Source organism: Lithobates pipiens, unplaced genomic scaffold (assembly GCF_037356315.1).
Source record: "Lithobates pipiens isolate NorthernLeopardFrog02 unplaced genomic scaffold, aLitPip1_a1.2 Scaffold_16, whole genome shotgun sequence".
Lineage (NCBI taxonomy): Eukaryota > Metazoa > Chordata > Amphibia > Anura > Ranidae > Lithobates > Lithobates pipiens.
Genome location: NW_027507748.1, coordinates 221,962,892 through 221,988,249, shown reverse-complemented (window position 1 = coordinate 221,988,249; position 25,358 = coordinate 221,962,892). Strand labels below are relative to the sequence as shown.

The window sequence follows — 25,358 nt, the reverse complement described above, 5'->3', positions numbered from 1 at the left end:
GGTTCCGTTATGGATGGAGAAGGCTTCCGACAAGCGCCCATTGACTTCGACCTTTTGCGCTAGGGTTGGCATACAGGGACATAATGAAGGCTTGCATACATGGCCTGGGCCCTAAGAAGCCCAGAACTGTGTCCATATAGTCCCATGCCACTCTGTCAAATGCCTTCTCTGCATCCATTGCTAGAAGCCTTCCTGCTGGGTAGACGTGAGCCAATGGTGTAGGTTCAGAGCTTTAATAGTGTTGACCCTGGCCTCTCTACCAGGGACAAACCCCACTTGGTCTAAACCAACCCAGGCAGGTACATGAAAGGATAGATGGGTTGCTAGAATTTTGGCAAAAAGCTTAACATCCACGTTAAGAAGCGAGATCGGGCGGTAGCTAGCAACATTTGTGGAGATCCTTCTTATCTTTGGGGATCACAGGAATATAAGCTTCCAGCAACCGATCCGACCCGCAGGGATTAGTGGAGAGCGAGTTGAATGCCTTAAGGAATCTTGATGCTAGAAGGTCCAAGAAGCTCTTATAATATTGAGCCATGAATCTGTATGGGGTGGTCATCATGTTGTAGCTGCCCCTGGTTGCGTGCATGGCACAATATTTCCTCATGAGTGAAGCGGACAAGGCAGCATACCGTATCCCTAGGTAGGTCAGTGTCACAGCCTCTAGATCTTAGCGTCCTGTGACAGCACTCCATTTCTATGGGAGCATCTGGTGGTCTACCCAGCAAGGTGTTGCAGAGTGCCCAGAGTACCTGCTGTAGCTGAGGGCCTTCCTCCGATTCTGGGATCCCCCTGAATCTTAGATTGAGCCTCCGACCTCTGTTGTTAAGATCTTCTTTTTTTTTTTTTTTTTTTTTTTTTGCCACATCAGTGTTTCTATAGCAGAGACTAGGTTCAGCTTATCGCTCACTCGTGTCTCAATCTCAATTCCACATCATCGTGACATATTTAATTGTACAAATATTTGACTTAGTGTAAACACATAAAGATTTTGTGTCATTTAATTTAAATACAAAAGTAATAAAAGATCCCCTAGTGTTTATAAACTACCCATTGTGACGATATCTATTGCCCTGATACCTCGTATCTAGAACAGATTTCCCTCTCCCTACTCCCCTCCTCCACCCCCCCCCCCCTATCCCCAGCTCATACGAAAATATACTAAGCAATTAAATACATACTAAGAATAGATAGTAGAGTTATACAAGCTAGAAAACGCTTGTTCTATCGCAGTTACTTATAGGGGGATCCCTAGTTTCCCCAATCCAGGGCCCCATATCTTTTTAAACTCCTTACCATTACCCTGCTTAAAAAAAAAAACCCTCTCATTTCCAATATTTTTTCTTATATTAGCCAACCATATTTCTGGTAATGGGCTAGAGTGTGCTTGCCAATTCTGGGCAATTAATTTCCTTGCCTGAAAAAGGCATCTGGTAACTGGTACAAATTTATTTTTAGAGATATTATATCCCTGCGGTATAGCCAACAAGCAAGTCCTCACTGTTGCCTTTAATGTCAACCCGAAGATCTCATTCACATGGTCTATAACTTGTGTCCAATATCTAAAGAGTTTCGGGCACCTCCAGAACATATGAATAAAATCTCCAACCCGGCCGCATCTGGGGCACTGATCATTATCCCTCCATCCCATTTTAAACATTTTCCTAGGTGTATGATATACCCGGTGAAAAAAGAAGAGTTGAGAAGCTTTCTGTGCCGGGGAAATAGAAACCTTGGTTCCCTGTTCCATTATCCAATCCCAATCGGGTATGGACACTGGACCCACATCACTCTCCCATTTCGTTTTACTTTTAATCATACCGCTTTGATCCAACACTTTGTCCCCCAGCCTGGCGTATATAAGCGTAATCAAGCCTTTGAGCGTATCTCGAGACATGATTTGAGATATCACCGGGACTTGGATCAACTGTATCTCTTGCGATCTAAATTGGGCCTGAATTGCGTGTCTGATCTGGAGATATTTGTAAAATGAGCGGTTTGGTAAGGAGAATTCAGATCTTAGGTCAGAAAATGATCTAATAGCTGAACCCTGGACAATTTGCTCTAACCTATGTATCCCTTGAGTTTCCCATTCCCTAGATCTTTCCACTTTAAATAGCTCGTCTAGGTTTCTATTATCCCATAAGGGAGCCAACACGGATGTCTTCTGATATCCTAGTAAGGCCTTAGCTGTTTTCCATAGTTTCACTACCTGATTAATTGTTGGGCAGTGCATATTAAATGAGTTTGCCTCCAACGCCTCCACAAGCGTCTTGTGCGGACAGCCTAGCATTAGCAGCCTATGGCAGGGGTTAGCTTCACTTATTGCCCTTGCTCCAGCTAAATGCTGTAGCTGGGCCGCTAGGTAATAGAGTCTAGGATATGGGATCGCCAACCCCCCTTGTTCCAACGGGAGCTGCAAGGTCCGTAAGCTAATCCTCGAGGGGCCCTTTTTCCATATAAGAAGTCTAAATAGGGATTCTATTTTCTTAAACCATCCTTCCCCTATCCATATTGGTGAGTTATGGAGGCAATACAAAATTTGAGGAAGCCATACCATTTTGACCAGATTGCAGCGGCCCGCCATCGAAAGGGGGAGGCGACTCCAGATATCAGCCTTTTGTTTTAATTTTACTAGGAGAGGAGATAAATTATCTTCCAGGTAAGAGTTTACATCCCTAGTAATCCACACCCCTAAGTATTTAAACTTCTCAACCTGTTTCAGATTCTTAATCTCCTGGGGGGCGCAAATAAACCCCGGTTCCAGCGACAACAAAGCGGATTTATCCCAGTTAATAGTCGATCCTGATATGAGACCAAATTCTCTAATTATCTTCATTGCCGTTTTCACCGAGGCCTGAGCGTCCCCCAGGAAAAGCAGAATGTCGTCAGCAAATAATGCAATTTTTTCCTCTACCTGTCCTCTCTTAAATCCCTGTATATCAGGGTTGGCCCTAATAGCGATGACTAAAGGCTCCACTGCCAAAACAAACAATAAAGGGGAGAGGGGACACCCCTGCCTCGTACCTCGTTCCAATAAAAGTCTCAGAAAGCTCATTGTTAATTTTAATTTTCGCTCTTGGGTCTGTATAAAGCAATTCTATCCATTTAAGAAAATTTGGTCCGAACCCGAACCTGATAAGCGCTTTGAATAAATATTCCCATTCGAGGCTGTCGAATGCTTTGGCTGCATCCAGAGTCAAAACTACTCTGGAGCCTCCATTATCTACTGGAATCTGGGCATTCAAAAACAGTCTACGGATATTAATACTAGTAGATCTATTCGGAATAAAACCCGATTGATCTGGGTGAATGAGCTTGTGGACAATTCTTTTTAGACGTGTTGCGAGCACTTTTGCTAATATTTTAACATCCGATCCCAAAAGCGAGATCGGACGATATGAGGCCGGATCCATTGGATCTTTATCCTCTTTAGGGATTACCACTATCGTGGCTTCCAACATCGAGGAAGGCAAAGCTCCGTACTGTAAGGACTGCTTCAATGTCTCCAATAGTTGTGGGAGCAGGACCTCCCCATATCTCTTATAGACCTCGATTGGTAGACCATCGGGTCCTGGTGCTTTTGAGTTAGGCATCTCTGCCACCGCTCTTTGGAGTTCCTCGATAGTAATTGGGGCCTCCAAAACTGCTAAGTCTTCTGCTATTACTGTTGGCATATTCAAATTCCCCAAGAAGGCTGCCGTGGCTCCCCCTTCACTTCTTCCTTGGGATTTATATAGTGAGCTATAGTAATGGTAAAATATGTTATTAATAATGGATGGTTCAGAAGTAATCTCTCCCTCTAGGGTTCTAATTGATATTATCGCTGAGGGTGCCGTATTTACTTTAACCAAAAATGACAACATTCGCCCCACTCTTTCTCCCTCCCCAAAATTTGCTTGCTTCTGCAGTATACGTCTATTGTCCATCTTGTACCTAATAATTGTCTTAAATTCTTGCTGTTTGTCCAGCCAAGCCTTCTGTGTAGTAGGATTCGGATTCATAATATACTGTCTTTCTGTCTCCAATACCGCTTTGGTGGCTTCCTCTTCCTGTTTTTTCGTCTCGGCCCTACTTCTAGCAATTTGTTGAATAAAAATACCCTTAAAAAGGCCTTTAAAGAGTCCCAGATGACCCCCACTGATGCTGTGTCCATATTAACATCAATAAACTCCTTTAACATGGTTGTCACCCGATCCGTATCCTTCATTAATTCCAACCATACGGGGTCCATTTTCCATTGGCCAGAGTGTTGTTGTTTCTTACCTACACAAAGTGTCAATATTAGGGGGGAATGGTCCGAGACTCCTCTCGGGCCATATTCTACCTCATCCACTCGTAACATCGCACTGTTGTTAACCAGAGCCATATCGAGTCTTGATAATGTAGAGAAAGTTGCGGAGTAACAAGAGTATTGTCGCTCCCCCGGGTACCGAGTACGCCATGCATCACATAGACCAGCTTCAAATAGGAAACGAGCTAACCTCGTTTCATCTTTCACCGTTGATGTTTTTCCTGTTGGGAACCTATCCAAGGATTTATCCAAGACTTCATTAAAGTCCCCTACTGCAATCACCGGGATATCAGGTTTATCTATTACAAAGGCTAATAGCTTATATAAAATCTCCAACTTAGATGGAGGAGGGACATATATGTTGGCTATCACGTAGGGACTATTTTCAATTTGACAGTATAAAAAAATATACCTACCCTCTACATCTATACAGCTCCTATGGCAAGAGAAACGAACCGCCCTGTCAACAAGGATGCTAACCCCTCTTGCATAGGATGAAAATATGGAATGGAACTGGGTCTGGAATTTCCGACCTTGTAGGCACCGAATTGTATCGCCCGTTAAGTGAGTCTCCTGAAGACATAATAATCCGGGTCCTTTGCCCTCTAAAGCTGACAAGACCACTTTTCTTTTGGTCGGGTCTCCCAGGCCCCGCACATTCCACGATACTATCCTAATTCTTTTCCCCTGCATCACTACTTAATAACCTAAAAATTGGGCAGTTTTGAGAGTAGCAGAAAAAGCGGTGAAGAAAGTGTATATATATATATTAATACCAAAAAAAGAAGAAAGAAGACCTTCCCCCTTTTTTCCCCCTTAATCTTACATACATATACTCTATATAGTGCATAATATTTTCTCCCGTCCCCTCCTAAGTAGTGCATCTCCAAACTTATGTATCTTTGTATTATTTTTATTATCATTCCCTTACCCAAATTTGCATATCTTTGTATTACTTTTATTGTCAATCCCTTGCCCCACCCTCCCTTCCCCACTCTCCCACCCAAATTTATGTGTCCTTGTGTTATTTTTATTATTATTCCCTTTCCCCTCCTACCCACCTCAACTCTCCCCCCTCCCCTTTCACCAACCTCCCTCTCCCACCCCCCTCGCCCCTTAGGGCTACCCCCTAGGGGTACATTTGTGGCCTTCTTACAACCCTCCCACCACTCACTCATACCAATCCTACTAGGTGCTTTCACCCCCAATCTTACCCCACTCATGGGGACCCTCTGTCCCCCACTACAAATCTCCACTTGTACTCCACACACCCTTGCTACACAACCCCTGCCCCCCACCCATATTGTGCATAATATCAGAAAAAAGAAAAAAAAAAAAAAAAAAAGGCCTTCCAACAAGTCTACTCCTTATTCCTACCCACCCCCCCCCCCCCAAAAATATATACCCCCGAATCCCTTAAAAGCTATCTAACTGCCCTATAACATATATTTATAAATCTTTTTTTATTTCGTCTAGCCATTGGGATGCTTCCTTTGGTGTGTTGAAAAAGAGCGTTTTTCCTAATGCGGTTACCCTTAAACGGGCTGGATAGAGGAGTGCATATTCTAGCTTATATTTAACCATTTCTCTTTTGACTGGTATAAATTCGGCTCTTCTTTTCTGGAGGTCAGGAGAAAAATCCGGATACAGAGAAATCCTAGCTCCCTTAAACCTGATGTCTCCCCTCATTCTGGCCTCTCGCAGTATGGACACTTTATCCTGATAATTAAGAATCTTAAGCATTATAGGCCTAGGACGTTCCCCCATATGGTGGGTTTTTCCCGGGATACGGTGTGCCCGTTCTATTGCAAATATTGGAGTAAATGTTGCCGCCCCAAAGAGTTCTCGGAACCACCCCTCAAGGAAGTCTATCAAATCAGTCCCCTCACAGTGTTCAGGGAGGCCTAGCACCCTGATATTATTTCGCCGATTCCTATTCTCCATCTCGTCAAGTTTATCCGCTTGTATAGTAGCTGCTTTTTTAAGTGACTCAATTTCCAGGCTCATAGGCCTCAACTCATCCTCCATCGCACCCATGCGTTCCTCAAGCTCGGTAGTTCTTAGTATAGTCCTATTCAATTCCTACCTCATGGACAGTAGTTCCTCCTTAATATATCTTAGCTGTTCATCAAAGTTGGATATCGAGTTCTTGCATTCCTTGATTGCGTTCAAAATGTCTCTTAATGTGGGTTCCTCATCCATGTTGCTCGGCATCAATGCATGTGAGCTACTTAGCGTTGTTTCCAAATTTATTGTTGCTATTGGAAGTTTTCCTCCTCCCCCTCCCCTACTGCCCCCCGATTTAACAGCTGGTAAAGTGGGGTTGGCCAGACACTGGCCTTGACTCCTTCTATCAATAGAAGAATTTTTGATGTCTATATTATGTAGATTTCCCTGCTGAGAACTTGAATTGCTGGGTGAGGCTGGGCCAGAATGAGCATAGCGCTCCAATTTTGCCGCTGCCGACATTTGATTAGTTTTGTCCTTGGCGGCACGGGTAACTTGTTGACCCTCTGCAGGTATTTTGTCCTCAGGGGACCTTTTTCTAGACATAATTAACTTGAATAGCCACAAGCGAGCCCACCATGCAAATAGTCAACTTCCACTTATCAACTAATCAGACAGGGAAAAAATAATATAGCACACAAAAAAAAAAAAAAAAAAAAAGAGGGGGGGGGGGGGAGAGAGGGAGCCGAACTGTTATAATGTCTCTCTTTGTGTAGATAACACTTGCTCAGTCCTCAAGAAATAACCCCACAGCAATAGATTCAGTGCAATAGCAAAATATTGTTTGTGTAGATCAACATATATTCAAAATACCGCAGTTCCAATCAGTAGTTCACTTCAAGAGCAACTAGGAACAAGAAAGAAAAAGGGCACTTATCTTAGTTTCTGGTTCATAGCCATATCGCTTTCCACAGGTCCATGCAGGGTATCCACGCTATCCAGGTATTCCACTCTCTCCCCAAAAAGAAAAAAGACAGGCAATGCTGTCAGTGTAAGTTTCGATTTGCTGCCTCTTGTCTCCCCAGCCACTCCAGCTAGTCTGCATAAAGCAGTGAACGGGGGGGGGGGGGAGAGCGGGGGAAGCCGGGGGAGAGGGAGCTCTACACAGGAGTCCCCTCTCACCTCCACACCGCGCGCCAGCCAACCCACCGCCCAGAGCCTAAGGTGCCAGGCACGCCAGCATAGAGCAGTATACGAGGGGGGGGAGAGCGGGGGAAGGCGGGGGAGAGGGAGCTCTACACAGGAGTCCCCTCTCACCTCCACACCGTACGCCAGCCAACCCGCCGCCCAGAGCCTAATGTGCCGGGCACGCCACACGTGTCGAGCACCAAGCTCGAGCGGAGTGGAGGGAGACGCTCTGCGGCATTACGGGAGTCCAGGAGCCGCTCGAAATCTCGCGAGACTCTCGGCCCCGTTCTAGTAGCTCAGCACGAACAGCAGCAGTCCCCGTGCTCCAGCGCAAGCCGCACAAACATAAAGGTAAAAAGTTATAGCCGCTCAGTTTGAGCCGTCAAACAAAAGTATGTGCCCAGGCATAGGAGCCTGAATACCATACAGGTGCTTATAGACCGAGGGGACTTAGGCAGTATCAGATAGTCCAGGAGGGATCAGAGCGAAGGCATCAGAGCAAACAGGGCAACGAAGGGCAGAGCAGCACCATGCTCTCACTCCTCACACACGTCCACTCCTATCAACATCCGGCCACCCCCCCCGGAGAACACCATTAGGACATCAGTTGTTAAGATCTTCAATGTGATGATGCATGTCGATCAGTTGTTGGACGTGGACGCTGGTCACTTGCTGTACTTGTTCTATAGCGGCCCCCAGTGTCATGGCCACCAATTCCATGTGTTCAAGGCGGGAGACCACAGCTCTGAGGTCCGTTTTTTTTTTTTTCTTTGTCAAATAACTTTTATTCTTTCAAAGAGTGCATTACACGTCATGCATTACTACATCACATTAAAACAGTAGGAAAATAAATGAGTAGATTTTAGGGACCTCCCACCCAATGGCCTGTCCCAGGGAGCCCCCCGGGGCCGGCAGAGACCAGGCCAGGGGGGCCCCCCGTGAACATCTGGGCCGACCCCAAAGATTAAAGAATGGCATTGCCCACCATAGGGTCCAGTAGGGTAGCCCAATACTTAGATATAAACATCTACAAACAGTGTTAACCACTCATTACAAGCGTCATCCTCGAAGTAGCATTCTAGAGGAGCAACAAGGCACGCGAAAGCACAGGCCAGGCAGAATAGAGAAAAGAGAGGCAAACAAAAAGAGATAGGAAATCTAAGTGGTAGGGAGAGAAGAAAAGCGAGAACAAAGACGGAGAGGATAGGAGATAGGAAGGGTAAGGAAAGAGAGAGAGAACATGGAAAAGAGAAGAAAAAAAAGGGGGGGAGGAGGATGTGGGGGGGAAGGGTAGGGTAGGGGAAGGGGAAGGGAAGTAGGGGCAATCACCGTGTGTGGTCCCTGCGGCCATTCACATCTGGTCCTCCTGGGAGTTCCATGCTGAGGTCCGTTTTTAAGGTCCGAGATTGCCACTGTATGCGTGTTTTTAATGTCCATCGCTACCAGTTGAAAGTCAGCTGGGGACTTTGGTGGTGCTCAGATGTCCCATGGAATCCAGTGTGCTGGCGTGACTTGCAGCAGTACCGTCTGAGGCCTGCCTGGGGGCCTGCGATTTCAGCTTGCTAGGTCTGGAATATCGCCGGAATAGATCGACTGAGCTGTGTGGTTGAGTCGGCCTGCGAGCGGGTGGTTGAGGGGCTTCTCCCAGCCATCTCCCTTCCCTGTCAGTGAAGCTTGTCCGCTTATGATAGCTTAATTTGCAGCCTTAGGAGTCAGAGTCAGGAGTCTGGTGCTAGGCCATGCCCTGCTGTAATTTTGGTTTTGCTGTCTGTGCCCCTGTTCATAAGATTTCACCTCCCTTTCTCTCCCTTTTGACAATTGGAATTTTGTGTTGTAGTGCAAATAAGGATTGGTGATAAAGCTTTAGTGGAGGCACCATTTTCCTATGAGAACTCTTACAGGAGTAAATTTCCCTTGAGGTAGATCTCCTCTCACTTCCTGTGGTCTCCCTTTGTAACCTGGGGGACTGCCTGTAGTTGTATTCTTGATGGCTATGTTCACACTATTGCGTTGCGGGAACAAGGGAAAATCCAGTGTAGGTTCCCGCATCGCATGTTTCTGGCAGGCAGTTCACACTGCCCTATGCGAACCACTGCGGATGTCGGCTTCACTATGCGCCACTCTGTTTATTACATTGGTGTATTATGCCTTGTGATCAGGGAGCCAAGCTAAGTGCATAATCATGATATCAGTTGTCAGTTGTGTATACATGGAGTTCTAAGTACAGCCCGAATGATTTTGATGAGACAATTCTCCTGCTGTTTGATGCTCTGACGAAAGAGGGGTATGTGTTACAGGCTTCATTGACCTTTCTTTAATTTGAGGGTCAAACTCCTCTGGGTAAGGGGATATTCTGTATCCTTTTTGGTTGTGTATTCACACCAGATGCAGTGGAACTGCGTTGGGTGGCTATTTTAAGGCAAAATGCCACTGTGTCGTTATGGTGTGTGTTGAAAAAGTACTGCATGCAGTACTTCCTCTTTTTTTTGTTTTTTTTTCTGTGCAGTGTGAGGCAATCCATGCAGTGTCCAGTTGAACATAATGAAATGTTTCATCACTTTTTCTAAACAAACTTTACTGAAATATCGGTGTGATGCGATGGGATTGCCATATCGACACTGCTGTGATCTAGCCAGACCACATTGCAAATCCAGCTGCTGCAATGTAACACAGCGGCTGGAGTCCGTTATCCCTTAGTGTATGTAATTTTTAGTAAATAAATGTTTGCTGTGCTGCAAAAATAGGAAGATAGCCCGCCTGCAGCATTGTTTGCAGTTTTTGGATGTAGATTCTCAAAACCCATTTCTCAGCCAATTAGGTGGCTGTATTTTCAAAACCCATTCCTCAGCCAACCAGGCGGCTGTATATATATATATATTTTTTTTAAGCCAAAGTGACATTTATTGAGCATGTAAAGTAATACACAATCAGAAACTGGTGCAACAGGCACCAAACATCATGAGATGATACGTTTCATGTCTGACATAGCAAGTTGAAATGTGTAGTTTACACGATATAGTGTCTTCATACAAATAAAAGTATAGATAAAGATTCTATAGAGATCCCAGGTGGCTATTACAAAGAGGCACGGGCCTGCCCTCTTCACATAAACCCACAGCCCTAACCCGCACAGCTGTGGGGATTCTCCAACCACCTATCCCAAATTCTGTGGAATTTTGCCGGGCACCCACGGTTAGAGTAAATAATTTTTTTGTATGGTAGAGTATGGTTAACTGCTCTCTTCCACTGCTGGGTCGTTAGGGGGGCAGGTCTGAGCCATAATTGAGCTATCTGCATCCTAGCAGCGAAGAGAGTCTCCTGTAGAAAACTCCTGAAATATTTGTCTTTCTCCTGGAGGGGGAAGAGACCAAGGATACACTGGCGTGGGCAGAGTGTAAGGGGGGAACCCATATGATCATGTAGAAATTGGATGATCTGTGCCCAATACTGTTGGATAGGGGGGCAGGTCCAAATGAGATGATAAAATGTGCTGGTAACAATGCCACATCTAGGACAAAATCAGGTCTGTATTTAGATAAGCGGCTAGGGGTGACATATGATCATACAGATAAGAAGTTGGAAGGTCTGTTAAAATCCTTTTTTTTTCTTAGCAGGTACTGTTGCTCAGCCTGCAATTGCAGCTATAGGCATCTGGCACCTTAAAGGACCAGTTCACAGATGCTCTCAGATGAGCTCCCTGCACAACAAGCACAAGAACTGGCCATCTACAGCAAAGCATTATGCTTTGCTGTAGACGCTATGAAGAATTTTATTCACCAGGCATCACGCCTTGCGTTTGTACTTGTACATATGCGAAGGACTCTTTGGTTAAAGGGTTGGTCAGCTGAGACGCCTTGTAAGAACCTTCTAACTAGTTTCCCCTTTAAGGGAGAGAGATTATTTGATGATGGTTTGGATAAATACATTCAAACAATTTCCAGCAGAAATAGTACTCTCTTGCCAGTCAAAAGAAAATATAAGCGTCTTTCATTTAAACTGTTCGGCCTTTGCCATCAGACCAGGCATAAGGGAAGACCTGGGGCTACAAGTCTGCAAAGCAGAATACAAGACCTCCTTATGAAGAGATATCTCCCCTCACCAAGGTGGGGGGGAGACGTCTGATGTACTCAGAAGTCTGGCAAAGGGAGATTCAGGACAAATGGACTCTCCACAGTGTCTCTAGGATACAAGCTAGAGCTTTGAGAGTTTTCACCGTCTCGTTTTCTGAGATCAAACGTTCCCAAGGATCCAGGGAAAAGGCAATCCCTGTTGCAAGCATTAGACAGATTATTGGCTCAAGGAGTGATCAGACAGATTCCCAAACAAGAGCAAGGTTTGAGGTTTTACTCAAACCTAATTACGGTGCCAAAGCCAAATGGGGAAATCAGACCAAGTCTAGATCTACATAATCTAAATCGGTTCCTGAAAATCCGCTCCATTTGCATGGAGTCAATCAAGTTAGTCGTTTCCATCCTGCAAGGAGAAAAACTTCTGGCGTCCATCGACATCAGAGATGCATAGCTGCTTGTCCATATATTTCCTCCTCACCAGAGGTTTCTGCGGTTCAAAGTAGAACAGAAGCGTTTGCATTTTCAGTTAATAGCTTTGCCCTTCGGGCTTGCTACAGCACCTCGGGTATTCACTAAGGTATTAGCCCCACCTCTAGTCAGGTTAAGGGCACAGGAGACAACTGTCTTGGCTTACTTAGACGATCTATTGTTAATAGACCAGTCAGTGGCTTGCTTGAAGCAAGGTGTAGCCATCACAAGCAGTTACCTGGAAGGTTTGGGTTGGATTCTCAACCTAAAGAAATCCTGCTTAAAGCCACTAAGAATGCTGGAGTATCTGGGTCTGATCATAGACACAGCCCAGAAAAGGGGTGTTCTTGCCTCCGGCAAGGATCAGCTCCATACAGGAGCTGGTGAGGATGATCAGGTCGAAGAGAAATCCTTCAACTCGCCTTTGCATGAGGTTGTTAGGGAAGATGGTAGCTTCATTCAAAGCAGTTCCCTATGCTCAATTCCATTCGAAACTGAAAGCAGTATTCTGTCTGCTTGGAACAAAACGTTTCAAGCTTTGGACTTGCCAATGTGGCTGTCCCCATGAGTGTCCCAAAGCCTCAGTTGGTGGTTACTATCTTGGAACCTGCTGAAGGGAAAGTCCTTCAGATCAATTATCTACAAGGTAGTAACGACAGATGCCAGCCTTTTAGGCTGGAGAGTAGGAGCCTTACCCATTGACATCCTAGAGATTACGGCAGTGTATCTGGCTCTAGAAACCTGGACCTCCAGTTAAAGAATTGTCCTGCCAGGATCCAGTCCGACAATGCCACGGCTGTGGCATATATCAATCACAAGGGGTCACCAAGAGTCTCTCAGCTCAGAGGTGAACCAGATTCTAACTTGGATAGAAGAGAATGTCCCATGCCTATCGGCAGTTTTCATTCCGGGATTAGAGAATTGGCAGGTGGACTATCTAAGTCGCCGGCAGTTATTCCCAGGAGAATGGTCTCTTCACCCCAAGGTGTTTCAGGCTGTTTGCCAAAGATGGGGGACTCCGGACGTAGACCTTCTAGCGTCCAGATTCAACACTAAGCTAGTCAACTTTGCATCCAGGACAGGGGACCCACTGGCATATGGAACAGATGCATTGGCGCCCCGGTGGGATCAGTTTTTACTGATCTATGCACTTTTCCCCGATTCAGTTGCTACCTCAAGTTCATTGGAGGATCAAGCAGGAAAGAAAATCGGTAATACTGGTAGGACCAGCATGGCCCAGAAGGTCATAGTACGCAGAGATCGTAAGGATGGCAGTGGAGGGTCCAGGGCTCTTCCCACAAAGGCCAGTGCTGCTATCTCAGGGGTCGATATTGCATCCTACTTTACGAATGCTATTTAATTTAAAGGCTTGGCTATTGAGACCCACATTCTAAATAAACGTGGGCATTCCAGGTCAGTTATCTCTACTTTGATTAATGCTAGGAAGCCAGCTTCTAGACCTATATATTATAGAGCCTGGAAAGCTTATGTTTCCTGGTGTGAGTCCATGGGTTGGTACCCTCAGAGATATATCATAGGCAGAATTCTTAACTTTCTACAATTAAGCGTAGAGATGATATCCAGATCCCGTCGGATCTTTCGGATGTCTTGCAATCTTCGGATTTGCATGATAGCTCTCGACACACCTTCTTAATGTCAGGTAGCCATTGTACCCTTAGACAAACTGAATGTGAGGATCCACAAGACATTCGAAAGATCCGACAGATCGGGATAATCTCCAGGATCTGGATATCTGGACATCTGTAACCTGTAATCGAATTCACGCAGTTTGACCTCCCCTGACAGGGGAGTCACTGGGGATCTCTGGTAAGCCTCCATCTAATAGCGGTGTTTAGAGGTGACCGGTCCACGTGGTCAAATATAATTTGATTTAATAATCAAGTTCCAGTTATTTCCACAGTTATTTTTATATACACACTGGACATTATATACATATATTTCTTTTTTGTGTATTTATGTATGGACACTTAAGTTTATTATTTTTTATTTTTCAATAGCATTTGAGTATTTGGCTTCACAGTTTCTTTTACATATATATTTTTTGCAACTTTGCTTTGGTCACGTTCATAATTATTGGCCAAGCGCTGCACTTTTTTCTTATATATTTTTTTGTGGCTAGTATCTTGGTTATGGTGTTCAGCTGCTGATTTCTTTATTGTTTTTTACTAAGAGCAGATTTTTTCTATTTTTTTGTTAAGCGTAGAGATGAAGTTGGCCCTGAGTACTATTAAGGGCCAAGTCTCAGCCTTATCAATTTTTATTTCAAAGACTGCTTGCTATGCATTCTTTAGTCCAGGGTTTCATGCAAGGAGTGCTGCGGATTAATCAGCCAGTTAAATCACTCTTAAGCCCTTGGGACTTAAATTTAGTTTTGTCAGTGTTACAAAAACAGCCATTCGAACCGTTGCAGCATGTTCCCTTAGTTCTTCTGACTAGGAAGCTGATATTTTCATTTGCTATATCCTCAGCAAGGAGGATTTCGGAATTGGCTGCTCTTTCTTGTAAGGAGTCATATTTTATTATTCATGAGGACAGAGTGGTGTTGCACCCTCGTCCAGGTTTTTGCCAAAAGTGGTTTCAGGCTTTCATCTGAATGAAGATAGTGTCCTGCCAGGGTTTTTCCCAGACCTTGTTCCAGGGAAGAAAGGTCACTACATTTTCTTGATGTAGTGAGAGCAGTGAAAATGTATTTAAGAAAACTGCTCCGATTCGTAAGACTGATGTCTTATTTCTTCTGCCAGAGGGTCCTAAGAAGGGACAGGCAGCGTCAAGATCCACTGTTGCCAAGTGCATTTGGCAAGTTATAATTCAAACTCATGATTTAAAGGGAAAGATTCCCCCTTTTCAAGTTAAGGCGCACTCTACCAGAGAGGTTGGTGCTTCTTGGGCAGTGTGTCACCAGGCCTCCAGGTCTCAAATCTGCAAGGCCACGACTTGGCCTTCAGTACATACATTTGCAAAATGTTATCAAGTGCATGTAAGATGGAATGAGGCCATCGCCTTCGGGCGCAGTGTGCTGCAGGCAGCAGTATAAGTGCTCAGGTCTGGGGGTTACCCTACGGGTTGTGTCTCCCTCCCCTCAAGTAGCATTGCTATGGGACATTCCACCAAGTAATTACTTGAGACTCTGTGTCCTATGATGTACGATAATGTAAATAGTATTTTTAAAACAGCTTACCTGTAAAAATCCTTTTCTTTGAGTACATCATAGGACACAAATCTCCCGCCCCTCTGTTTTATGGGGTGAGAGTATATTACTTATATTGCTTGGCTACAAAAACTGAGTGCTCCTGGAAGGAGGAGGGGTTTAATAAGGGGAGTCAACTTCCTGTATTGGTTATACCAATGTTAACAACTGAAGGTAGGCCTATAACCGACCAAGTAATAGTACTTGAGACTCTGTGTCCTATGATGTACTCAGGTAAGCTGTTTTAAAAATCCTATTTTTCACATAGGGCCAAGCAGTTTTGAACAGCTTTTTTTCCCTTAAGTGAAATAATTTTAAAAACGGCATCTTGGATTTACTCGGGTTATCTGTGTGTAATTTTACATTTTGTTTCATGATCTGAATCATTTAAGTGTGAGAAATATGCAAAAAAAATTAAAATCTAAATTTTTTTTTTCTTCCATTACAAGGAAGGCTGTTAGGAATTTACTTTGTAATTAAAGCTGTTTTGATGTTTTTCTTCTTTTACACCATAATGAGCCACTAGCAATTTATTTGGACATTTTTTGTAAGTACTGCACTAATTTTCCTTTATGCCTCAATGCTGCAGTAATGTGAATAGCAATGCTGAGTTCACTTTTTCTTTATATATGAAGGTTCGACAACCACCACTTAAACGCCTTAGGTTACGAGGAGATTGGTCAGATACAGGGCCCAGATCAAGGCCTGAAAGTGAACGAGAAAGAGATGGTATAATATTTACATTTATTATATTATTCAGTTGTATTTTAAGTGTTTATGTTGAATCCTTTAACCCTTAAAGCTTTACTAAACCCAAAATCCAAAATTTTATATATTGCAGCTTACAAATTCTTAGATGTGTTGGCTGCATTCGCTTTTTGTTTTTGTACCTTTTCCATTATTTTCACCTGTTGATTCTGCCAGTAAGTCTGTTATTTTTCAATTTCTTTCAACACATCAAGCTGTCCAGCAAAAAAAAAGTAGCTAGAGGGTTGAGACAAACCATTTAACACTGGCAGGGGTGCTTACAATGGTTTGCTTTTATTCATAAAATAAAAAACGTTATCCCAAAAAGAGAATAAACTGTTTTTCTTCAGCTGCTCAAAAGAAAGCTGGAGTTTGACTTTAATGTGTTGGTCACTTTTATTTAAAGTTCATGTAAATTTACTAGTAAACCTAACACTACCCTCTAAAATGCAGCAGTGCAAAGGTGGCTACATTGCTCCTCCATAGATACATTGGACGGCTGAGTGCAGCTACCCTAAAACAGGAAGTGTTACTGACAGAATCACCAGTTGTTCAAAGGACAAAAGCCTAAAAAAATTAAAAGTGATGAAGCCAACACCTCTAGAGATTGGTAAGTGGCAATATGTTATATTTTTGTTTTAGGATTTAGATTTACTTTAATTATTTGTTTAGAGCAGAACCTTTGGTAAGGTGTCAAGCATTATTTTAACAGGCATGGGTCTGTTTCTTGAACTATGTCACTAAAAGTTTTTGTAAGTAAATGTCACTTATTTTCTAGGTGACAATGCTACCAATGCGTCACTCATGCAAAGAATGTCTGATATGCTTTCAAGATGGTTTGAAGAAGCAAGTGAGGTTGCTCAAAGCAGCAGAAGAAGAGGAAGGACTCCAAATAGAGGTGCATTCTTATTAAACTCATCTGTATGTCCTTCCTTTTTTATTTTTTTAATTCCTTATTTTTCGAGAGTTTGTACAATAAAAACTAGGGGTCGACTGATTATTGGAGTGGGCAATTATCGGGGGGGGGGGGGGGGAGGGGCGGGTGCGCAGTGGCGATTATTCAAATTTTTCAAATTATCAGTATCGGTCAGAAAAATACCAATATTGCCGTTTGTTGGTCAGACCTTCTCCCCCTGTCCCTGTGTGGTGCACGCTGCCGTCTGTTAGCGGTGCGGTGGGCAGCAGAGGGAGAACATCTCTCACTGCCCGCCGTGCATCACCACTGTGGCAAGTGACATGCTGCATCTGGGTGGCAAGTAACACGCATCTGGTGGCAAGTGACCTACTTCATCTGGGTGGCAGGTGACAGTGGCAACTGACATGCTGCATCTGGGTGGCAAGAAATGGTGGCAAGTGACACGTTGCATCTGGGTGGCAGGTGACAGTTGCAAGTGACACGCTGCATCTGGGTGACAGTGGCAAGTGACACGCTGCATCTGGGTGGCAGGTGACAGGGGCAAGTGACATGCTGCATCTGGATGGCAGGTTACGGGCAAGTGACATGCTGCATCTGGGCGGCAGGTGACGGGCAAGTGACACGCTGCATCTGGGTGGCAGATGACGGGGATGTACAGAACATCGGCACCTGATATCGGCTATCGGCCTGAAAGAGATGCAATAGGAAAAGCTGGGGTGCATACGTGTAAAATTCCTTTATTTTTATTTATATATGCAATATTTGTGTTTTACAAATCTTTATTACATGACAGCATCTGCAAATAGGCTTTTTACAACACAAGATATGGAGAAATTGATTATCATAAATAAAAGCCTAGATCTACATATGTTCATATTCAAAGTTTCATATTTACTGGACTTAAAACGGATATGTTTACATTTTAATAATAAAAAGGCATTATGTACAAAACCACTCTACGTTCCTTTAAAACCAAAGGCAAAACATAAATAAATCAATTGAGGTAGACCTCTAAAACTCTGTATGTCTAGTTTCTTGAAAACAAAAATTTGCATGTGATAATTTTGTTTACAAGCTTTTTTTTATTCAGAAGTAATTTAGAGCTGTCCAGATAAAATAATTTCATTTATAACTTCAGTTTGAAGAGGATTGACACAATCCTTCTCATCTTCTAGGCTATGCAATGTTTCCCCTGAAGAAAGATTATTGTGCCTATTTAACTCTGTGTCAGGTGTTGTAATTTTCAAAAAGGTTTAGTGTATATGAATAACCCTACATTCTGTATTTTCCCTTACTTGCTGCATATGATTATGTCAATCAGGGTTCTTAACCTTGCCATAACATACAGTTGTACTCATAAGTTTACATACCCTGGCAGAATTTATGATTTCTCCATTTTTCAGAGAATATGAATAACACAAAAACCTTTTTCACTAATGGTTAGTGTTTGGCTGAAGCCATTTATTATAAATCAACAGTGTTTACTCTTTTAAAATCATAATCACAACAGAAACTACCCAAATGACCCTGATCAAAAGTTTACATACCCTGGTGATTTTGGCCTGATAACACGCACACAAGTTGACACAAAGAGGTTTGAATGGCTATTAAAGGTAACCATTCTCACCTGTGATTTGTTTGCTTGTAATTGGTGTGTGTGTGTGTGTATAAAAGGTCAATGAGTTTCTGGACTCCTGGCAGACCCTTGCATCTTTCATCCAGTGCTGCACTGACCTTTCTGGATTCTGAGTCATGGGGAAAGCAAAAGAATTGTCAAAGGATCTGCGGAAAAGGGTAGTTGAACTGTATAAAACAGGAAAGGGCTATAAAAAGATATCCAAGGAATTGAGAATGCCAATCGGCAGTATTCAAACTCTATTCAAGAAGTGGAAAATGAGGGGTTCTGTTGAAACCAAACCACGGTCAGGTAGACCAACTAAAATTTCAGCCACAACTGCCAGGAAAATAGTTCGGGATGCAAAGAAAAATCCACAAATAACTTCAGGGGAAATGCAAATCATGTGGTGTGGCTGTTTCAAGATGCATTTGAAGAAAGATGGGCTGCATGGTCGAGTCACCGGAAGAAAGTCATTAGGACGCAAATGCCACAAAGTATACCGTTTACGCCAAACAGAGACAAGCCTCAAACCTTTTGGCACAAAGTCATTTGGAGAGATGAGACCAAAATTTTGCTTTTTGGCCACAACCATAAACTCTTCATTTGGAGAGCAGTCAACAAGGCCTATGATGGAAAGTACGCCATTCCTACTGTGAAACACTGAGGTGGATCGCTGGTGTTTTGGGGATGTGTGATCTACAGAGGCATAGTAAATTTGGTCAAAATTGATGGCAAGATGAATACAGTATGTTATCAATAAATACTGGAGGAGCATTTATTCATTAGCCAGGAAGCTGCGCATGGGACTTACTTGGACATTCCAACATGACAATAAGCCAAAACACAAAGCCAAGTTGACCTGTCATTGGGTACAGCAGAATAAAGTGAAGGTTCTGGAGTGGCCCTCTGTCTCCTGACCTCAATATCATTGAGCCACTCTGATCTCAACCATGCAGTTCATGCAAGACAGCCCAAGAATTTACAGGAACTGGAGGCTTTTTGCCAAGAGGAATGGGCAGCTTTACCATCTGAGAAGATAAAGAGCCTCATTCACAAATGCTACAAAAGACTTCAAGCTGTCATTGATGTTAAAGGGGCCAATACACGGTATTAAGAACTGGGGTATGTAAACTTTTGATCGGGGTCATTTGGGTAGTTTCTGTTGTCGTCATGATTTAAAAAGAGTAAACACAGTTGATAATGGCTTCAGCCAAACACTAACCATGAGTGAAAGAAAAAATGTTGTGTTATCATTCATATTCTCTGAAAAATAGCCAAGAAATCATAAATTCTGCCAGTGTATGTAAACTTATGAGCACAACTGTACATGCCCAAAACATCAGCGAATAGATTTGCCTAACAATATAGCTGAACAATGGCTGGAACAACGTAGATGTATAAAAATGCTGTTGAAAATATTTTTTGCAGGTGCTCTCCAGAATGCTAGGTTCGTTAACATGACTTTGCAGTTTCATATAATTTATCTAGACCTTCAAGTGATTGTAAAGCCGTTTATTTTTTGAACAACAAACATGTTATACGCCACTTGCTGTGGGGGCACTTATGTGAGCTCAATACTGATCCAAACTGCCTGCTTCCATAAACACAGATACCTCCTGCTCCTTCTTCACAGAATTTGATTGACAGCAGTGGAAGCCAATGGTTCCTACTCCTCCCCAGGCCCCCCCCCCCAATACTTGAGCCTGATCTAGATCCAGCGATGTGCAGGAGTACCTCGGCCTTCCGGGACTCTTCCTCCCTCCTGATCGGTTGAGACACAACAGCGGCGCCATTGGTTCCCACTGCTGTCAGTCAAAGTCAGTGAGTCAAGAAGGAGAGAGAGGGGGCGAGGCCAAACTGTGGCTCTGTGTCTGAATGGTGCCCCCATAGCCAGCTGCTTGCTGTGGGGGCACTTGACAGGAGGGATGGGCCAAGAGAGCCAGTGAGGGATCCAAGCAGAGGAGGATCGGGGGTTTTGCACAGAGCACCCCAGAACAGAGCAGGTAAGTATAACATGGTTTATTTTTAAAGGGAAAAAAAATACTGACTTTACAATCACTTTTTATGCAGTGAATGCATTAAGGTAAACACAAATTTAGGCTTTAGTACCACTTTCAGTAGTCATCATCTGTGCATTTTAATAGCTACTATTTATTTATATAGGAATTTTCTGGCTGCAAAGCACTTTACTCCTTAGAGGAAGAAACTTACAGTGCAGACTGCACAGTCTTTCCCTCTCTGGCTATTCAGAAACTTTCCCTTTGTCTCTTCACGCCTTCAATATCCTTATCAGAACCCCCTGAGCCCTGTCCACTGGTACTCATTCTGAAAATGTATCAGGCTAGCCTTTCTCGATACAAAGTGCTTTCCCCAACTTTCCATGTTGGGGGCACATTTGTTAAAGTGTTACTAAACCCACAACAGTAAAATCAGTCTGTATATGCAGTAAAGCATGCTTGTTATACGCACTGTAATCTTCTGCATTGTGTAAAAAGGCTGTTTGATGCTGTCTTCCCTAATCCTACCTTTCTTTTATTGTCCCCAATCCATCTGCTTATAGAACAGAGCTTTGGCGATACTCTGCACATGCTCAGTTAGGTGTGTATTGCTAGAGAGGTTTTTTTTTGGAAGGGTGCATGTGATTGGCACAGGACCAATCGGCACTGTCCAGACAAATTCAGGAGTCATGCAGCTTTAAAGGACCGTCAGAGGAGAATGAAAACTACTCTTACAAGCTTAATCCGTGCTCGGCCAGACACGTATTGAAGTCAGAAGACTACTATATGCTGCTGATGAGAAAAGGCATTTAGCAGTTTATATTTACTAAAATAATTGCATTTCCATGTTCTGTGTATTGTGGGATACCAGATATAGTGAATGCAGGGTCCTGGGTTCAGTAACACTATAACCTTTGAAATGCTTACACCACTTGCATATATAATGTTTGGGTTCAGGAGACTGTACCTGACGACTGCATTTTTCTCACTGCTTCCCCTGTTTCTCACCACCAACATTTCTGCATCTCCACACAATTTAGTGGACCTTCATTGAGCCCTCTCAAAGGTGTCATTGCCATAGTTACTGTAGAAGAATGGTTTCCAGGATTTTACTCCAACTATGGCATCATTCCCAAACCAAAGGGGTCATCTAGCCCATTTTGAATCTCAAAGCTCTGAAGGCCTTTGAGTCTAGAAATTCCACACTGAATACACCTGGTCTGTCATTGTCTCCTTTCACTTGGGAGACTTTCTGACTTCTATGAACATCAAGAACCTTTTGCCTACATGTCCCAATTTTTGCAACACCTTGTTTTCTATGTTTTACTAACAGTTCATATCTCCAGTCTTTCTTCTGCACTTTGGATGTTCACCAAGGTGCTTGCCTGAATATTAACCTTGTTGTGCTCTCGTGGCATCCTTGTTGTAGGATACTTTGACCTCCAGGCCAACGAGGCTTCGACTGTTGGAGAGGTTAGGGTGGATCCTTAACCCCAGAAATCATTGCTACTTAATTTGCTACTAAATAATTCATACCCTTTAGTGGCTCTGTTTCCACAGTGGTCCCACAGCTTTGGAATATGTATTCTTACATTGGTCCAAGGTGGACCAATGCAACTATGTAATAACAAACATACACTGAGTTCAGCTTTAATGGGCTTATTTACACCAGGGGTCATGTGCATGGGTGGGTTTCCCCAAAAATGCTAGGTTTTTCTGTCCCAATCTAAAAACAAATTAGCCTTCACATGAAATGGTGTGGAGTTTGTATTCACAAATGTGACTCATTTGTAAAGCACCACAAGGTAAGCAAGATCTGCATAAACGAATAGCAAGATGGAACTATCATAGAGAGCTTTTTATGCACAACTGTTATGTTGAATTTTTTGAAGAATGCAGAAGGTAACTGCTAAATTTGCCTGTCACAAATCTCTTTTCAGCCCTGATAGGTTATCGTTTTCACAATCTGGGACTAACTCTATCTGTGAAAGGGGTCTTGATTAAACAATGCTTACATGTTTGCTTAATAGTGCGTGAAGAGATTAATTTATGTTTTTTTTTATAATAGAGTCACCACCAGACACAACAACTTCAGCAACTACAAACCCAACAGAATCACAGGCTGCTGAATCAAGTTCAGGGATGGGCCATGATGAGAATGCACCTTCAAGAATAGATGTTGGAGCAAGCCATATCTTGCCATCTGCTGATGAGGCTGCACATCAACAGAGTAGTTCTTCATCAGTCAGCTCTACTTCCCCTTCTGGTAAGAACATTTTATATTCTAGCACTGCGATACTCAGAAATTAGAATATATATCTGCTGATGAATATCCAGATAGTTTTACAAGGTGTTTTATAAATCTTTCCATTTCTGCTAGATATTTAGTGCCAAAGGTATATAATAGACAACCAGATTGGATGCTTTTTTCTAAATTGGTATCTGTAAAGCATATCTGTGTCATTATATTAACTATTACAAAATTCACCCCTGCTTTTAAGCTAAAACTGCACTAAACCACAAACTCATACACTGTCTGCGTTCAGGGCCACTCGTCCACACACCTGTCAAATCAAGATGTCTGCCTGTGTCTATGCAGCTGCAGCATCCCAATAGGCTGCCCGCACAAAGTACCTGGTGGCTCCCCATAAACAAATGGCCAATTCACAGTGTACGGGCCTCAGCACCCATGTGAATGAGACCTTAAGTTTGCAGGTTGTAGACACTACAAGGAGCAGGCCTTATCGCAATACATCAGTAGTGATTAACTGGGAAATTTTAACCCAGTAATCTGACTTTCTCTTTCGTTCATCGACGGACACAGTGCCTCCTTAATCTTGACCATTGGGTTATATCGCCTCCACAGGAGTAGGACTAAGCAGAACAAACACATGCCTATGCCCTTGGGCTGTCCTCAGTCAGTATATAACCCCCTCCCTGCTCTAAGTATTCAGTTTATTTCTGTCTAGTCAGGACCTAGCTCCTTGCTGGCATCTTTTGGCCCTTGCAAATCTTTAGCTTTTGTTTTTTCTTCCATGCAATCTCCTGGAAGATCTGCAATCAACTGCTGAGCTTGGTGACGGGCTGGATAATCTAGATCCAGTGGTCTCCCCAGTCCAGCCAGCGAGCACGTGCAGACCGCAGCTACACACTAGGTCAGCCGCGACATAGCCTCAATGAATGAAGGCTGGCCCGTGAGTTAAGTCTTGCAGGGTTGCATGTGAACAGGCTGTGGTCCGAGTCGCAGCTGTCCCTTGGCCGACAGCCCCCAACTTCAGTGGCAAGGAGTTCTGTCTGGAGGGTCCCCCGCACCATGGATTAGTAAGTACAGTCCCCTCTCTCATTTGTGCTTTGGGGTGGACATTGGTATCCTTCAGGGATGATCGGACCAGCCTGCAGGATTCCTCCTCCCATCCTAAAATCCCTTGGCTAAGCTGGTCTTCCCCCTCCCCCCCACAGATTGGTGGGAGTCCCAGGGCAGGCAGCAGGGACCCCTTGGTGTCTCCTCCGTCATTCCCCTTCTGGGTGATGTGTCCCCTGCCCTAGCAGTATGGGGGGGGGGGGTTTCCAGTGCAGTGGAGACCCCTGGGTGCATGCCCTGCTGTGTGTGCAGTGTGAGGTAGTGTGCAGTTTGGGGGTGCCAGTGCTTAGAGTGCAGAGGTGCAGAGTGCACAGCGGTGTCCCCTTAAATGTTCACCTGGCCTGGTGGAGTACAATACCCTTTGGAGGGGTGTCCCCTTGCAGAGGGCGTAGCAATGTTGAAGCAGAGAGGATCCTGGCAGCATGTTTCAGCATGCGAAGCTGCCATGTTTGGGAGGTCCGATGACATCACGGCGTCCATTTTTCCTTGGTTTGGCTGGTCTCTGATCGGCGCCCATGTTTGTGTAGCCGATGTCGCGGGGGCCATTTTCCGTTAGTCGAGTGAGACGCTGGAGACAGCTGGAAAACTCGTGCAGATGAGAAAGCTCCTCCTCTTCATCCCCTATGCTTCTCTTCCTGTGCCGGGATATATGAAGTGGACGCCGACATTGGTGTTGCTGGGTCCGGATTGCGGAGCTCCTCCACTGGTTGGGTGACTCTTTGGGGGTCCTTGTGTATCTCCTCCTCTGCTGGTAGAGACCCTGGGCATTAGGGGGTTTCCTTAGTGGTGCCAAAGTTCCTTTTGTACTACAGGGTCTTCTTCCCTATGGAGCCTCAGGGTCACATCTCACCCACTGATCCGCTCATGGAGTTGGCAGGTCACTCACAACCCCAGCTTCCCATGGTTGCGCTGACGGTGGTCCTTTAGTCATTGGTATCCTGGGTGGAAGTAGCATGTGGGCGAAGACCCAGGAGGAAACGTCCCCCACCTTCCCCTGATCGGTCTGTCTCGTCTGATTCTGAGCCTAATGTTGCCGGGGACGAGGCCTGCCTGGAGTTTAATATCTCGCCCCCAGACCCGTCCGATAGTGAGGATGAGTCCAGCAGTTAGTGAAAAAGCGTTGGTGGACACACTTGTTACTGCTGTACGGGAGAATCTAAAGATATCGGATGCGGCTGACAGGGCCACAGATGTGGCTGTGTCCTTTGGTACGCATAAGTCACCTTGCACACCAAAGGTGTTTCCTTATCTGCCTTATTTTGATAAGTTTACCTATAAGGAATGGGAACAACCAAAGTCACACTTTGTGGTCCCCAAAACGTTTCTAAGTACGCTACCCATTTGAAGAATTACTTTTAAAAAAGTGGACTACCCAACCAGTTGTGGACCCTCCTTTTTCCATGTTGAATAAACAACCATGATCCCAATAGAGGAATCCCTGTCCTTTAAGGACCCAACTGACAGGAAAGTGGAGGCTGTGGCACGCAGCATGTTTACTATGGATGGTTCGGCATTGCGTCCAGTCTAGGCCTCAGCCCTTTATG

The 25,358-nt window shown here is 44.1% G+C and overlaps 1 protein-coding gene across 4 annotated transcripts in view; it reads left to right on the top strand.

Moving 5' to 3' along the window:
* Positions 1–25,358, top strand: part of DCAF6 (DDB1 and CUL4 associated factor 6) — a 208,167-nt gene that overhangs the window by 84,301 nt on the left and 98,508 nt on the right. For all 4 annotated transcript variants that reach the window (XM_077481106.1, XM_077481105.1, XM_077481103.1 and 1 more), the window contains exons 9-11: positions 15,811–15,904; positions 16,701–16,820; positions 22,522–22,719. In XM_077481106.1, coding sequence (XP_077337232.1) covers positions 15,811–15,904; positions 16,701–16,820; positions 22,522–22,719 — 412 coding nt within the window. The remainder of the gene's footprint in view (positions 1–15,810; positions 15,905–16,700; positions 16,821–22,521; positions 22,720–25,358) is intronic.